The 15,438-nt window shown below is 41.4% G+C and overlaps 1 protein-coding gene across 31 annotated transcripts in view; it reads right to left on the bottom strand.

Moving 5' to 3' along the window:
* The window catches only part of rims1a (regulating synaptic membrane exocytosis 1a), a 908,397-nt gene that overhangs the window by 260,424 nt on the left and 632,535 nt on the right, over positions 1 to 15,438 (bottom strand). For 21 of the 31 annotated variants that reach the window (XM_070884742.1, XM_070884748.1, XM_070884749.1 and 18 more), the window contains one exon: positions 7,114 to 7,191. The exons of 9 other annotated variants lie outside the window; for them this stretch is intronic. In XM_070884742.1, the coding sequence (XP_070740843.1) occupies positions 7,114 to 7,191 (78 nt within the window). Of the gene's footprint in view, positions 1 to 2,631; positions 2,649 to 7,113; positions 7,192 to 15,438 lie in introns of those variants that run through there. One more of the 31 variants, XM_070884769.1, reaches the window with a different exon arrangement.

Genomic DNA, 15,438 nt, shown 5'->3' with positions numbered 1-15,438 from the left:
AAAATCTTTTAAGTCCATAATTTATTGATATGGGTCACTGTAGCTTTTTGTACAATGTATTTGATTTTCTTTGTCTGGACCATGATCTGTTGCTTGAAATGTATGTACTTAGTCGACATGCTAAAACTTAGAATTAATGACCCTCCTGCAGAATAAGAAATTAGATTGAGGGGTCGTAGATAGCTCCTCCGCTCAAGGCAGCGATTGTAAGAATATGGGTTTTGAGGGTATTTTGAGGGATGAGGGCATTGTAAGATTTAAATGACCTCAAGCTTTTTGTTAGAATGGCTATTCTGCAGAATCCACAGCTTGCAGATGCCGGGGTGTGTTCTGGATGGCTTTGTTGATGGCTGTATTGCCCTTGTTTTTGCTAGAAAGGCTAGGCAAGAGAACAAGGGGGGGGGTGGTGCTCCAATCTGTCTCGGCCTTATTGTACTTTCTAAACTGCTGCTTAAATAACTGTAATGTATTACCTCTTATTTATGCTTAAATAAAATCATAACTGTTACCAATATGGAGTCAATTACCAATTCGAACCTTTGAACGGACAGTCCTAAGAGACTCCAATTATTTCTTACAGGACCTGCCATGTGGGGTGTTCTTCCCACCAGGTCACTTGGTGATGTATGGGGACAAGGTGCTTGTAGCCCAGAGTGGCTGGTCTGAACGTAAAATTGTTGCAGAATGGGCTATAAGAAGCCCGCAGTTGGGTACTGCAGTGTCAGACCCCGGTGCATCCCTTTTTAAAAAGCATGTCCGATCAGTAGGGGGGAGGTGGGCACACAGTATTCAGAGCATGTTTCTTTAATGCTATGTTGCAGCTACTAAAAGTTGTCTGAAGAAAATTCATGGCCCCAATGGACAGTGTTCAGAGATCAGCAGAGGCGACCACCAACTAACAGTTGAAGAAGGGCTAGTATTGTGGCTGCCCATGTGGCCCATTTGTGTTCAGCAAAGTTTTAAAGGTTTAAAAAATATGCATGGCCACCAGTCCCCCACTGTGGGAGGTCCAAAAGCCCTCATTCCATCACGACTCCCCAGTGGAGCACACATCCCATATGCAAATGACTGAGGCCAGAAATATGGCTGAGATCAGAGGGGTATCTCTGGAGCAGGTGGGGGATCCCGTCCCATCGGACATGTACCCCAATCGAAGGTGTACATGCATCATGGAGTGTATTACTAAGCCACAAAGAATGGGAAGTCCCAGACTTGATCCCTGGCCTATGCTGAGTTAGCCTATTTCAGGTTAATGTCAGCAGAAACAAATCAATTGGCCTCAGGGTACCTGTGAATGAGATGGGGAGAAAAAAAAAATCAGTAGTGCCCAGTCTCAGAAATTAAAACTAGACACTTTATGCTACGATTTTAACTTGGGGCTCAAATCAATCGACCTTGGCAGCGTGAGGCGCGAGAGATTTAAACTATAGGGCCTCAGCTACATAGGCCTAGTTAGTCTCCCACCCGAAATCATTGGGAAGCAGTAACGGGCCACCAGCAGGCTGCTATCGGGGACAGAAGGAACAGTCTCTGGCACTCAGATAAGGAAGTGCCTAACAATTGGGGGGGGGGGGGGGGGAGGGGTTGCTTGGAGCACTGGAGGCCTTAATATTCCTAGCGGGGCCTACACGAGCACTCTTTCTTCTCCTGTCCCCACAAGGAAAGTAAAAAAGTAAAGTGACTTACTGCTAGGGCCTTTTCTGACTAGGTTGGCTTGATGGGAAAGTCACAATGCTCCCGTCACCCCAAGGCCTCTGATTAAAATGGCAGTCGGGTCCCATTGGCCTAATTGGAGCTCAATCAACATATTTAAAGAAGGATTCTGCCTGTTTCCAGTGGGTGTTCTTTACGCTGCTCAGAAAAGCAGGTTAAAATCGGAACATGCAGGAAGACAGTGGCAAGTCAGCGGGAAAGTTCCATGGGCAATTTTAACCGCTGCATACCGACTCGATTTCCACTAGTTAGGCAGGGTTAAAAGTGCCACTTTTGGGTGAGGTACAAGAGACCCGCCACTGCTTTTGGGAATGGTCTCCAGAATAAATTGACACCTTCAGATAAAGACGGGTAAGGGGAAAACATTACCACAACTTGCATTTATATATTTTTTTAACAGAAAAGTAATGTGACCAAATATTTCTCATCAAATCTAATTTGAAAGACAAAGATTAACACAAAGAAAAAATACATATATAATATAGGACAGAACAACAATGGGGCAGAAATACCAAAGGCATCTCGATTGTGTTGAGTAATGATGATTAATGAAAATGAAATAACATAATTGGGCAGTATTAAAACAATGAAACCTCATGAATCTGTTCCAGCATTAACAGAAAGCAATTAAAATCTTTTAAACAAACTCAATGTAAAATATCGGACAGTGAATTCAGCCTTATTGCTGGAATGATAAAAGATGTCCACATTTGAGTTCTTCCTAGAGCAATTATTAGTTTTGCTTTTAACCAAATTAGAAAGGCATTTGGCTTTTGTGCTCCTGTTACATAATGATATGCAGGCATCAAATGGAGTTCACACTAAAGGCATTGTTCAGGTCTCTATGTATGTGTTGGTGTATTCTGTAATCCTTGCTGGGCGGGATCACGGTTTAGAGAATTCATGTTCCAAGCCTACCTCCAATTCCTGCTCCTGTGGAGCAAGGTTCTTTGCTGGGATTGTAGTATCGCTGACTTTTGCTAACATAGAACAGCTGGATTTAGTATGGATATTGCTTTTGAAATTCTTGAAGATACTGCATTGGATTTAATGAGAATATTGCATTGGATTAAGTAAAGATGTTGCATTGCTGTTTGCTGTGTTTACTTCATTGTGAAAAATCTTTATTCTACAAGCTCTCCCAAGATGACTAAATTATGAGATCCTTCTTACAACTGAAGTGAAGCCCAGTAATTCACCATTGTCACAGCAATTGTTTATTTATTAAAGACCCATCAATATTTAAATAGCAGCACATTTTCTAAACGGAACATTTGATAGTTTTTTTTAAACATTTCTTGCTCAATTCAGAGGTGCCAGTTGGGACAGTAATTTATGAGCAGTAATCTGGAATTTTTTTTCTTGTTATCAGGCTTGAAATGTTTAGTTCTTTTACATTTTTCTTATTCTAACCAATGCTGGAGTACCTTTGCAGGGCATCTGCAATTCGTTGATAACTCTTCCTGTGAAAGCCAAACTGTGTGTGTTGGCAGATTATATACTAATGAAGGGCATCACAGCTTTCGCCGCTGGGCCTTAAGTAAGCTTCCCACAAAGATCTCGTGGTCTCAGTGGCGAGAAGTTCAGGTTTTCCGACATTCAGTTGAAATCAGTGTAAATTAATGGGGAATCCCCAACACGAGCTGCTGTGGCGTCAACAAGCTGCCTAAGCAGCCAATCACAATGCAGGTTTCTCACAGACAGAGAACCAGGAAGTGACTAAAAGTTCCTTTGATTCTAACTTTTAAAAAATGTTAGAGAGTAAAACAAAGATGGGGCTCTCACATGGGGAAAAGGCTAACCTGAAATAATGAACAAACTTCTTTAAAAAAATTTTAACCTTTTTTTTAAAAAAAGTTTTCTAAAAGTGTTAATTTTTATTAAAACGGATAAATTTGACACTGCACCAAATTAGAATTAGTTTTTCATGGTCATATTTGTTTGTTTAGCAGTCAATACGCTGCTAAAACCCCAGTTACACCTAATCCAAAAGCGACTAACTTTTAATGGGGTATTTAACAGCGGGATTGCCGCAGGAAAAGTCAATGTTTTCTTCATTTTCCCCAATTGCCAGCTTTGTGGGGGTCGGGGGACAGAGCGTAGTGTCAGAGCAGTGAATGACTGACTGCAACTTCAGGACTTCCGCTTTAGGATACACATGTGCTAAATCCTGATGTTGCGGTCAGTTTCAAATGGGTAATAACAGCGAACGCCGTTCGTTTGCTGTTATTACCCACCGCAAATTCCGGGTCAATAATTAGGAACAGGAGCCCTGGCTGATTAGTTCCCTCTCTCGCTCAGTGGCGCCGAGGACAATCGTAGTGCCCTACTGCCAACTCAGCTAATTAAGCAGAGGCCAGGGATTGAACCTGGGACTTCCCTGGTCTGTATAGTTGCATACTATGCCATACATAAATGAAAGCATTATACCATTCGGCAGCTTTTTTAAACTACCATTTAGTCATGACACATCAGTAGCAGTTAGGATGATAGTCACTGTAATGGAAATATGTAATGAAATAAATGTAACAGACATCACAAAAATACTTGGGAGGATAAGATGGGGGGACATGTAATTTACAGGAGCCCAAATCTATCCCTGCCTACACTTCAGAGACTTAAACTGTAGATAAAGAAGAAGACAAAATTGCTTTACTCTCATCAATCTGTTGCTAGATGAGATTTTAACAGTAATGTATTTCTTGCTCTGTTTCCACTGTTTTTGGTCTATAATCTGCAGTCTCTCATTGAAATACCTCTGTGCTGCTTTGCGTTTAGCACTCAGATGGTTTTTGAAGTCCTGTTTAGGTATGACAGACTCCAGCGTCCTGCTTCTTCACAACAACAATCAACGAGACACATCAAGTGGGGAGGAAGAGGGAAATGAGACAGAAGAAACAGAGAGAAAAATAGAGTCACATGCAATGAAGGAAGATCGGAGTTTGGCAAAGTAAGAAAGTAAGCTCGAGAGAAAAAACTTGACTGAATTGAGGCTACAACTAACCAGTAAGGAACGCAGTACTTTGGGGACATTGGGGTAATTTTAATTGTTAGCAGCTGCCCGTTTTAAGTCTCTTCCAATTTTCTTTTCTGGTAAAGTCAATGGAAAAGAAAATCGGGCAGGTTATAAAATGGGCGGCTAATTTATTATCGCCCAATTTTCACCCAACTATTAAACTAAAAATAATCCCATCAAGGGCTGCTTGGTGTTCTGTGAATATTCTTTTTGAGCAAAAGTTATTTTAAAAAATGGTGAATTTTGTTTATTAAAGTGAGGGGATGCGAGTGCAACCTAATCAGTGTCAGCATCCAGCACTCCCAGACCAGGTACAGTGCAGTTTGATGCACAGTAAAGCTTCCTCTACTCTGCCCCAATAACATGCCTCAACGCCAGTCTCAGTAACTGTGTGGCATTTTTAATATTTCAGCTAAGTCATGCTTTAGCATCTCTGACTGACTAAGATTTCCAGTTTGTGGGTAATGTTTTACTGTGGGTCCATGCACACTGAGAACTGGGTAAAGCTGCCCAAGAGCATGTGATCGGTCACCCAATCAGTCGAACCCAAGAGCCCAGAGGCGAAAGACCAGTGCGTAACCAATTACCGAAGACAGGCAGAAGCACAATTAAAATTACAACGTGTCATCTTCAAAAGTATTAAATTAACCCTTATTTTAACAAAAATACTCTGCCAGTACATGAATTACAATAATATATAGAATTTGCAGAGAACACTGAAATAGAATAGTAAATTAAGAGAAGCATTACGATACATTATGGACTATAGAAGGACAAACAACACACAAGTGAAATGGACAATGGAGTAAATGTCTCGGGGTGACAAACATGTTGTGATGTAAGCATCAGATAATGAAACTGTGTCACCTCTCTAAGTACTGGTGCACTTAATATGGGTCAGATCTTACTTCAGTCCTCTCTTCGCCCACCACCCATCTCCGAATCCAATTACCTCCTACATGAGTAATTTTCTCCATAATTATTATGAAAAGATATTTCAAATTGATTTAATTTTCTATATGGTTGTACAGTACGTCAGAATGATAGCTTTTAAAAAGTGCATCTGAAACAAGTAATCAATTAATTTTCCTGCGTGGTAATTTTAATCCATCTTTGAATTGAGAACAGCAATGTGTCGACTGGAACTGTTTATTGTATAATACAAAAATTCAGACGCTAGGACGATCATATCATGTTAATCCAAAAAAAAGAGCAGCTTTAACAGGAATCTGAAATTAAAGGGCAAGTCTCACGAAATAACCTCCTTTAATGTGTCACAGTCTCCATGCAGAAAAGGGCCCGGAAAATCCTATTGTTTGGAGATGAAGGGGAGCTGTGCCTTATTATTCACGTGCAAATAATGCATAGATGGATTTTATGTCTTGCATCACATCTCGGAATGTATAGGGTTCATCAGACACTTTTGTCATGGAGACAATGACCCATCTTAAAAAAGTACGTTCTTGCTATTGAGGGAGTGCAGCGAAGGTTCACCAGACTGATTCCCGGGATGGCTGGACTGACATATGAGGAGAGAATGGATCAACTGGGCCTTTATTCACTGGAGTTTAGAAGGATGAGAGGGGCTCTCATCGAAACATACAAGATTCTGATGGGACGGGACAGGTTAGATGCGGGAAGAATGTTCCCGATGTTGGGGAAGTCCAGAACCAGATGACATAATCTTAGGATAAGGGGTAGGCCATTTAGGAGTGAGATGAGGAGAAACTTCTTCACTCAGAGAGTTGTTAACCTGTGGAATTCCCTGCCGCAGAGAGTTGTTGATGCCAGTTCATTGGATATATTCAAGAGGGAGTTAGATATGGCCTTACAGCTAAGGGGATCAAGGGGTCTGGAGAGAAAGCAGGAAAGGGGTACTGAGGGAGTGATCAGCCATGAACTCATTGAATGGCGGTGCAGGCTCGAAGGGCCAAATGGCCTACTCCTACACGTATTTTCTATGTTTCTGTATATCAGAACCATTCTGTAAAAGATTCAGCTCTTTTTTCCATTTTGGACTCCGTTCCCCCTTCACGTTGCTATACTGCTGAGGCGATCTGCATTCAACATGCAGACATATGTGAAACAGACCAAAAGGATGTCACTATAAGAACGATGTAAAAGAGTGAGTTTAATTTTTATACTGGGTTCTAATGTTAAAACACCCTCTTTATAGTACCATACACTAAAATAGACTGGGACACCTAAATTCTGAATGTAAATTGGAACTAATATTACTATGGATCATATTGAAAAGATTAGTAATACCAAATATATTTGCTACTGGAAAACACTAATTGAATGAAATATACTTAACTGTTCCAATTGAGCCTGCACACATTATTTTACATAAAATTCCATGTACTCTTTGAATTAGTCAGTACCTGTCATCCTCTGGAGAGGCATGCTGGATCTGAATCCTGGGACTAGTAGGTCGTTTCCTATCTAGGGAGTGAAACCATCTGTCCCACCAATGAAACAGGAAGATACATAGACAAGTTAAATAGAGACTGGGAGCCAGGAACTGCCAGAGTAGGCTTAGCGGTAGATGGCTGACTAGGAGTGTACCCCAGGTGTCTAAACACAAGTTACAGGGAGACTATCCTAATCTAGATCTTACAATGATAACTCTGCACATGTGAGAATGATCCAGAGTTGTAAAATGGTGATGGCAAATCCACTTGTTATTGAACATTTTTAGCATAATATCCTGAGCATGTTTTGTTCAAATTTATATTGTTTTAGATTGAAAGGTTAGTTAAACTTTCAGTACACAGAGGGGGGGAGCTAGCAATCTGCACATGTCTGGTGATGTTTGTCTTGGACATCTTTCGGTGTTATCCCCTGCATATGTACGATATGGCTCATCTGATATATGTCTTTGTGTTACCTCATGCAGATATATATGGCTTGTCTGATGTATCTCTCTATATTAATGCCTCCACATGTATGATATGGCTTGTCTGATGTATCTCAGTTAATGCCTCCACATGTATGATATGGCTTGTCTGATTTATCTCTTATCTCCTGCACATGTATGATTTGGCTTGTCTTGATTTATCTCTCCGTGTTATCTCCTGCACATGCATGGTGCTACTTGTCTGATATAGGGTGAGGCTACCTATTACACTCCTTCTATGGCCCTGTCTATAAGCTAACACTTCACAGACCAAGGATAAAACGTGTGACCTTCCTGATCTATGTGACACAGAATCACACAAGATGATGCATTCAACCAGTGAGCCATCATGGAGCCCTGTGCACTATTTTTGAAGTGTGTACTTGTGCAAACAATGGTGCCATTGACTTTCCACACCTGCTCAGTAACACAGGTACAAACCTCAGAATTTACAATTTAAAAAAAAATCAATTTGCCAGCACATGCTCAGGATTAATCTTGTTTCAAATAAATGTATCTGGGGAATTGCCATCGCTGTCGCCATTGCGAATCAGCTGAGTGATGCTGGTGAAAACAGTGGTGACTCAACAGGAATGAAGCGAGACTGAAATGTGGTACAGGCATTGTTGAAGTCCTTCAGAATGTAAACATCTAATGTGTAAATGGTGTTAAAAAAAAATTGGTGACTAAAGCTTTACTTCAACAGCGGCACACAAGCTCTTTCAGAGCAGACACTAACTCTGTATCAAGGGCCTGAGAGTTGAGTCTGTAGACCTATGCTCACAGATCTGGTTCTAATTGATGCATATGCAGTATATATGGCAAATATTTTTGACACACTATGCAGATGAATTAACTAGGGTTACAAGTTTACAGGAAATGCAGATTCTTTGCAAAAGCTGTCTTTTCCCTTTAAAAGAGCTATGTGTCAGAAATCAGAACTAACTAAATGATTTACTGAAATGCTGTTTTTAAAAAAATACTCCCACTTTCTCTGCTCATTTCTCTCCCTCCTTGCTCTCCTAAACATATCGAGCCCAAAGATCATCAGACATGTGTGGTGGAGTGGGAATGCAGAGAAGCTAAAGCCATGTCTCCTTGTGACGTCGGGACCTTTTGTGAGAGAAACAGAAGCTATGCCTGCCTCAGGCTCCATTGCAAATGGGCAGAAGATGCTCATTTGGCGCAATTCCCTCCCCGGGCCATAGATCTTGTACTCACTCTATCATCCCACCCCCTCAGATCACAAGGACATTCAGGGTCATTGACTCCTTGTTGGGGTACAGTTCCCTGGGTGCTAGTCATTGTTCAGTATCTCACGCAAACCATGATTCATCATGAGTTCTGGACTATGAATGTCAGCATCTATTCTAACCCATGGGGCATCATAGTTGAACCTGATCCTGTGCTCACCTGCAATTCACACACACGCATAATCACAATCACACACACAAGTACCACACACATGCGCAAACAAGTGCGTGCACACACATATGTACACACACCCAGCAAATTACCCAAGTGAGACCAGGAACAGGTCTCTTGCTGATTTCTCCTATAACATAAAATGAGAAATAGGAGCAGGAGTAGGCCATTTGGCTCCTTGAGTCTGCTCCCCCATAGCCCTTGACTCCTAAAGCCAATTGTGGTTTACTGCTAACCCAATACAAATCAGTTAAGTCAACACAGGCTGGGGACCAATCATCTATCCTCCTGGGTTCATATGAGTCACTGTCTTTAGCAGCTTAGCCACGATTTGTCTTTTTAAGAGGTCTATAAATAACACCAGACTGCTTGGAATCTTGATTCCAATATACTGCTCCTAGTTAGAGCTCTGGTATTTCAGGAAGGGACAGAACAATGAATTAATGGTATTTGAAAGCTTTTTTATTCTGAAATTTGATTACGGTGAAGGATGTCAATGTTGAGGAATGGAGCACTTTTATTTCTGTCACCCAGTGTCAGCATTAAGTACTCTAGGTCAATTACAGCCCAGTTAAATACAGAGTAAAAGTACCACCACTCTGCCCCAAACTCAGAAGCTAGTTTTAATTATGGCACGTAGCTCCTTTAAACACAAGCTAACTAGCTGAAAGGGTTCAGAGAGTTTGAAAGCAGTCATGCTGACCATCCAAGTCTTTACTTTCTTTGTGAAAATTTGTGCTTTCCCTTTTCCGAACACCAGATTCTGTTTCACATTTTTTTCCAAACCTAAGTGTTACTGTCATTTCTTCAAATAAACTGCGCTTAAAATATATTAATGTTGTGCAGATACCTGTCTATCTGTATTGAAAGAATATAGGTGTAACTGTTCATTGTATGAGTGAGCCAGTGGGAATTCAGACTTGTGATCAAAGTTTACTGGGCAAGACTATAAGTATTAAAAGAAACCATTGATTATTTAATAAAAGCCCATTCTACTGGTAACCTTTTAGAGCAAGTCAGGATCCTGGATTAGTCAAACTAGGTCATGCTAGTAACAAACACCGACCCAAAAACACTGGCTGACCAATAGTGACAGATACGAGGGAAGAGAGGTTGAGATCAAGTAACAAGGAAAACAGAAGGATAAGAAGGGAATTACTAGCTTGACGTTGCTTGACATCCAGTCGTTCTTTTCAGTGGGTGCACTGCTGTATTGTGTCCGAACACATCACCCTCACACACTACAAAACCACTCTCTAGCTGGGGCATCGTTCCAGTTGGCTGTTTACCGCTGAGCAATACAAGAAAACATCAAAGCACCTCCTGTCAAACTTGCAAAGCGGAGTAAAAGTGATCGAGTCAAAGCAGCTGAGAGTGGGGGAAGAGGGAAGAGGTATAGGTGCCATGGCAGCTTCCTTGTGCAGTGCTCAGAAAGTGCTGGGGCTTCCATGCATTTCACCTGTTCAGATTAAGGCCAAACACTGCCTTTCAAAGGAAATCACACATCTCTTAAATGCTCATAGCTTCTGAGTTGCTCTGTTCAAGGATCAAGCACAGCCTATGGAGAATAAATACTCTACAGAATATGGAGAAAGAGAAGCCCTTAATATGTTGACAGGTTAGAATTAATGCATTCATAGAAATCATTTCCTTTTCTTTTCAATGCATATTTTGTTTTTCTCTTGTGAAATTTCTCTCCTTTACCAAGAGACTAGAGTTTATTGCTTTTGGAATAAATACCACTTGCATGCTCGTCGCAAAATAAAATATCCATTTGAACTTTTTTGACAATTTCCTCCGCTTCTCTCCAGAGGGTGCTGGGCAAGAGATGTTGCCAGCCTTCCAGTGCCTCATCGAAGACACCGTTCTTCATAGGTGATTCTAGACAATGGGTGTCAGCAGTCCACTTGAGTATGGGAAGCCATCACAATTGAGTCTGATGTGGTTCAGTGTAATGACAGGGGATTGGACCGTTTTGATTTTTCCCCTCTCTAGCACCTTCATGCTGAAGTCGACTGGAGTCCCCTATGCTGCCCTGAGTCAGGCCAACCAATTCAAGCACAATGTATAATCCTGCTTTGTAAGTTTATTGTAACTTTAATTGTTACCTACCTTAATTCTGGATTAGGATTTGGCATCATGACACAAAATACAGACATGTGTGTGTGTATCATCATATGTGAATCTGGAAGATTAAACCTGACCTATGATTTGAAAATTACATGTACTGTCAAATTTCAGACAGGCTGAACAAGGGATAATCCCCTTAATTAATTCTGTGGCATGGAAGCAGTGAAGAGACGCTAATAACTATTAATGGTAGTCCACTGATTTTTAAGAGTATCAATCGTAGTGATGCTCTGCTGGTAATGTTGTTTTAATGTTTTCATTATTTTATTTAAATGTGCATATGTTTGCTGTCCCGGAGTGGCTTTTGTATCATTTAAAAAAAAATCTAAATCGGGATATAGAGGGAGAAGTGAAACACGTCTTTAAATCCTGGTGACATGTGCAGTCACGGTTGTCTGAGCAGAGATAGAGCAATCAGCTTGTTGGTACAGTGCAAATAACAAACAGTGCCTACTGACCCCACCCAGTGTCCTCAAACTGTGTGTCCTGTACATATAGTTCCGCACCAGGAGCACAAATTACGAACATCTATCATAGAAACATAGAAGATAGGTGCAGGACTAGGCCATTCGGCCCTTTGAGTCTGCACCACCATTCAATATGATTATGGCTGATCATGCACTTCAGTATCCCATTCCTGCTTTCTCTCCATACCCCTTGATCCCTTTAGCCGTAACAGTCACATCTAACTCCCTTTTGAATATATCTAATGAACTGGCCTCAACAACTTTGTGGTAGAGAATTCCACAAGCTCACAACTCTCTGAGTGAAGAAATTTCTCCTCATCTCGGTCCTAAGTGGCTTACCCCCTTATCCTTAGACTGTGACCCCTGGTTCTGGACTTCCCCAACATCGGGAACATTCTCCCTGCATCTAACCTGTCCAATTCCGTCAGAATTTTATATGTTTCTATGAGATCCCCTCTCATTCTTCTAAATTCCATTGAATATAAGCCTAGTCGATCCAGGCTTTCTTCATATGTCAGTCCTGTCATCCCGGGAATCAGTCTGGTGAACATTCGCTGCACTCCCTCAATAGCAAGAGTGTCCTTCCTCAGATTCGGAGACCAAAACTGTACACAATATTGAAGGTGTGGCCTCACCAAGGCCCTGTACAGCTGCAGTAAGACCTCCCTGCTCCGATACTCAAATCCTCTTGCTACGAAGGTCAACATGCCATTTGCCTTCTTCACCGCTTGCTGTACCTGCATGCCAACTTTCAATGACTGATGTACCATGACACCCAGCTCTCGTCGCACCTCCCCTTTTATTAATCTGTCACCATTCAGATGATAATCTGCCTTCCTGTTTTTGCCACCAAAATTTATCGACATTATACCGCATCTGCCATGCATTTGCCCACTCACCTAACCTGTCCAAGTCACCCTGCAGCCTCTTAGCATCCTCCTCACAGCTCACACTGCCACCCAGCTTAGTGTCATCTGCAAACTTGGAGATATTACATTCAATTCCTTCATCTAAATCATTAATGTATATTGTAAATAGCTGGGGTCCCAGCACTGGACCTTGCGGTACCCCACTAGTCACTGCCTGCCAATCTGAAAAGGACCCGTTTATCCCTACTCTTTGCTTCCTGTCTGCCAACCAGTTCTCCGTCCACATCAATACATTACCCCCAATACCATGTGCTTTAATTTTGCACACTAATCTCTTGTGTAGGACCTTGTCAAAAGCCTTTTGAAAGTCTAAATACACCACATCCACTATCTCCCCCTTGTCCACTCTACTAGTTACATCCTCAAAATTTTTTTGAAGATTTGTCAAGCATGATTTCCCTTTCATAAATCCAGGCTGACTTGGACCGATGCTGTCACTGCTTTCCAAATGCGCTGCTATTACATCTTTAATAATTGATTGCAACATTTTACCCACCACCGATGTCAGGCTGACCGATCAAAAATTCTGTTTTCTCTCTCCCTCCTTTTTTAAAAAGTGGGGTTACATTAGCTACCCTCCAGTCCAAAGGAACTGATCCAGAGTCTATAGAATGTTGGAAAATGACCACCAATGCATCCACTATTTCTAGGGCCACTTCCTTAAGTACTCTGGGATGCAGACTATCACGCCCTGGGGATTTATCGGCCCTCAATCCCATCAATTTCCCCAACACAATTTGCTGACTTATAAGGATTTCCTTTAGTTTCTCCTTCTTGCTAGACCCTCGGTCTCCTTTTATTTCCAGGTGGTTATTTGTGTCTTCCTTAGTGAAGATAGAACCAAAGTATTTGTTCAATGGGTCAATTGTGACTAGTGATTTCTGTCTTTCAAGGCTGAAATTCCAGCCATTTTAAGCAATCTGAGGTAGCAACACAGAATTATTGAATATGGTTCGAGACTTTCTGCTTTTTGAGATTTGAAATTAAACGCAACTGCTTCAATCTGCAACCACTGGGCTGTTTCCAAGTTTGAGTCTGGATTGATTCAAGATATCAAAGGAATAAAATGTTTAAACTGTTGTGATTGCCAAAATGATGGGTGTTAAGAGCTGCAAAATGTTTTGCATTTTGGGCACTTAGTGCCAGCATTAAACTCTTCTGGGCCAAGATAGGATGGCTAGATGCAGAATAAAGGCCGTTATAATCATCTCAGAAAACCAATCCCTACAGCAGCAGTGTAATATCTTATCATTTCAAGCTTTGTGTTGAAATACAAGCCGACTCAGACCTGAATTCAGGCTGTCCAAACCTATTTTATGTGAAACATTCACAGCAAGCAGGAAACAGAGACCATTGTGCCATTAAACAAAGCTGGCATCAAACACACGCCTCTAAAGGTCAAAAGTCGGTATGCAATATCCAATCCCAAAAAAAGAGATAACTCTTTTTTTTTTAAAAACTCACAATATTCAAAAGTTCCCTCAACTAGAGTAAAAGTGACGAGCAAAACAAATTTAATTTTGTGCTTCATCTCAGGTCATATGGCCAAGCGACCATTAGGGATTCTTGACCAGATAAGAAGCAGTGATTTTATTCATGGCCCTGTTTGTGCTTCAGAATTCTTGATGATTATTGAATCTTTGGTAATGCCTGAGGTGTTTAAATATTGAAGCAGGTCACAACAGTGCAGCTTTTCCATCAAACCCCAGTAAACTAGCAACGCTCCCAATTATTCTTTTAGATAATTACTGTCAATCGATTGCTTTGGGGTAATTTTAATCTAACCCACCCAATAGCTTTGCCAACCCTCCATGATTATCCTGGGGTCTGCATGAATTAAAGATTAATCTCCTGAACACTGCTGCAAGCCCCGGGAGAAAAATCATTGGGGCAAAAAAGTGAGTTTTTTCCCTCATTTTTTGAACGCTTTTGTTTGAGTTATAAAAATGTTGGAAATGGGGAAAAAAGGATTGACTGACAGTCATGAATCATCCTATTGGGTAAGAACGATTCTTTTTGCTTTCCAATTAGCGTGTGAAGATGGTGCGCTGCGAGGATGGGTGAGTTGAGCAATCAATGGCGGGAGTGTGGGGGGCAATTGGAAGCGGGAAGTCATGTGATTAAACCATTTAGATTACATCCAACAAGAGTTGGCAACCCTGCCGCCCAGTGGGAAACTAATGCGATCGGATCAGCAGCCAGTTTAGGCCGTTTCTTCAGGGTTTCCACCAAAGTTACGATGGGAGATCAAGAGCACCTCACGGAAATTCCCTGCCATTGACTCGCAGCGGGCTCCAGTTTCACAAGTGCCAGCCACTCTCTGGTGTGACGAATAAATGTCTATAAATGGCTAAGCTGTGAGTGTGAGTGGGCTATTGAACTTATGAACGTTACAACCCCATTCCGTCTTCACCTGATGACCACATACACACAAATACTTTCCAGCAGGGGGTAATAGATAGCAATCAGCAGCAGGAAACCTGACTAATAATTCCCCGCTCAGATACATTGCTGCCTCAACTGAGATCAGCTAAGGTTGGAGCCTGGGACTTTGTGTGGCTCAGTATCACATTAGATGGTTAATCCAACAAGCTGAAGAATGATTATAGATCAAATCTCTTTAAAACATATCTCAGAATGCCGGTTAAATATGTGGGACAGAAACATGAAGGAGTTACTCGCTAAGAGAACTGGCAGAGCAATATGATAGAATATGTTTAAAAAGTTTAAATTTCCAATTCCTATTTTGGTTTTTAAACTCTAGTCTCTGAATGATGACATACAGTGCCACAGTCAACATATGAAGGGCTCTCCACAGGGACTGCAATCAGAAAATGTAAGCAAGGGATGCCAACGCCA

The sequence above is a fragment of the Pristiophorus japonicus genome, chromosome 7, assembly GCF_044704955.1.
Source record: "Pristiophorus japonicus isolate sPriJap1 chromosome 7, sPriJap1.hap1, whole genome shotgun sequence".
Taxonomy (NCBI): domain Eukaryota; kingdom Metazoa; phylum Chordata; class Chondrichthyes; family Pristiophoridae; genus Pristiophorus; species Pristiophorus japonicus.
Note: the sequence above shows the minus strand (reverse complement) of the source record. Positions and strands in the feature narration are given on the sequence as shown.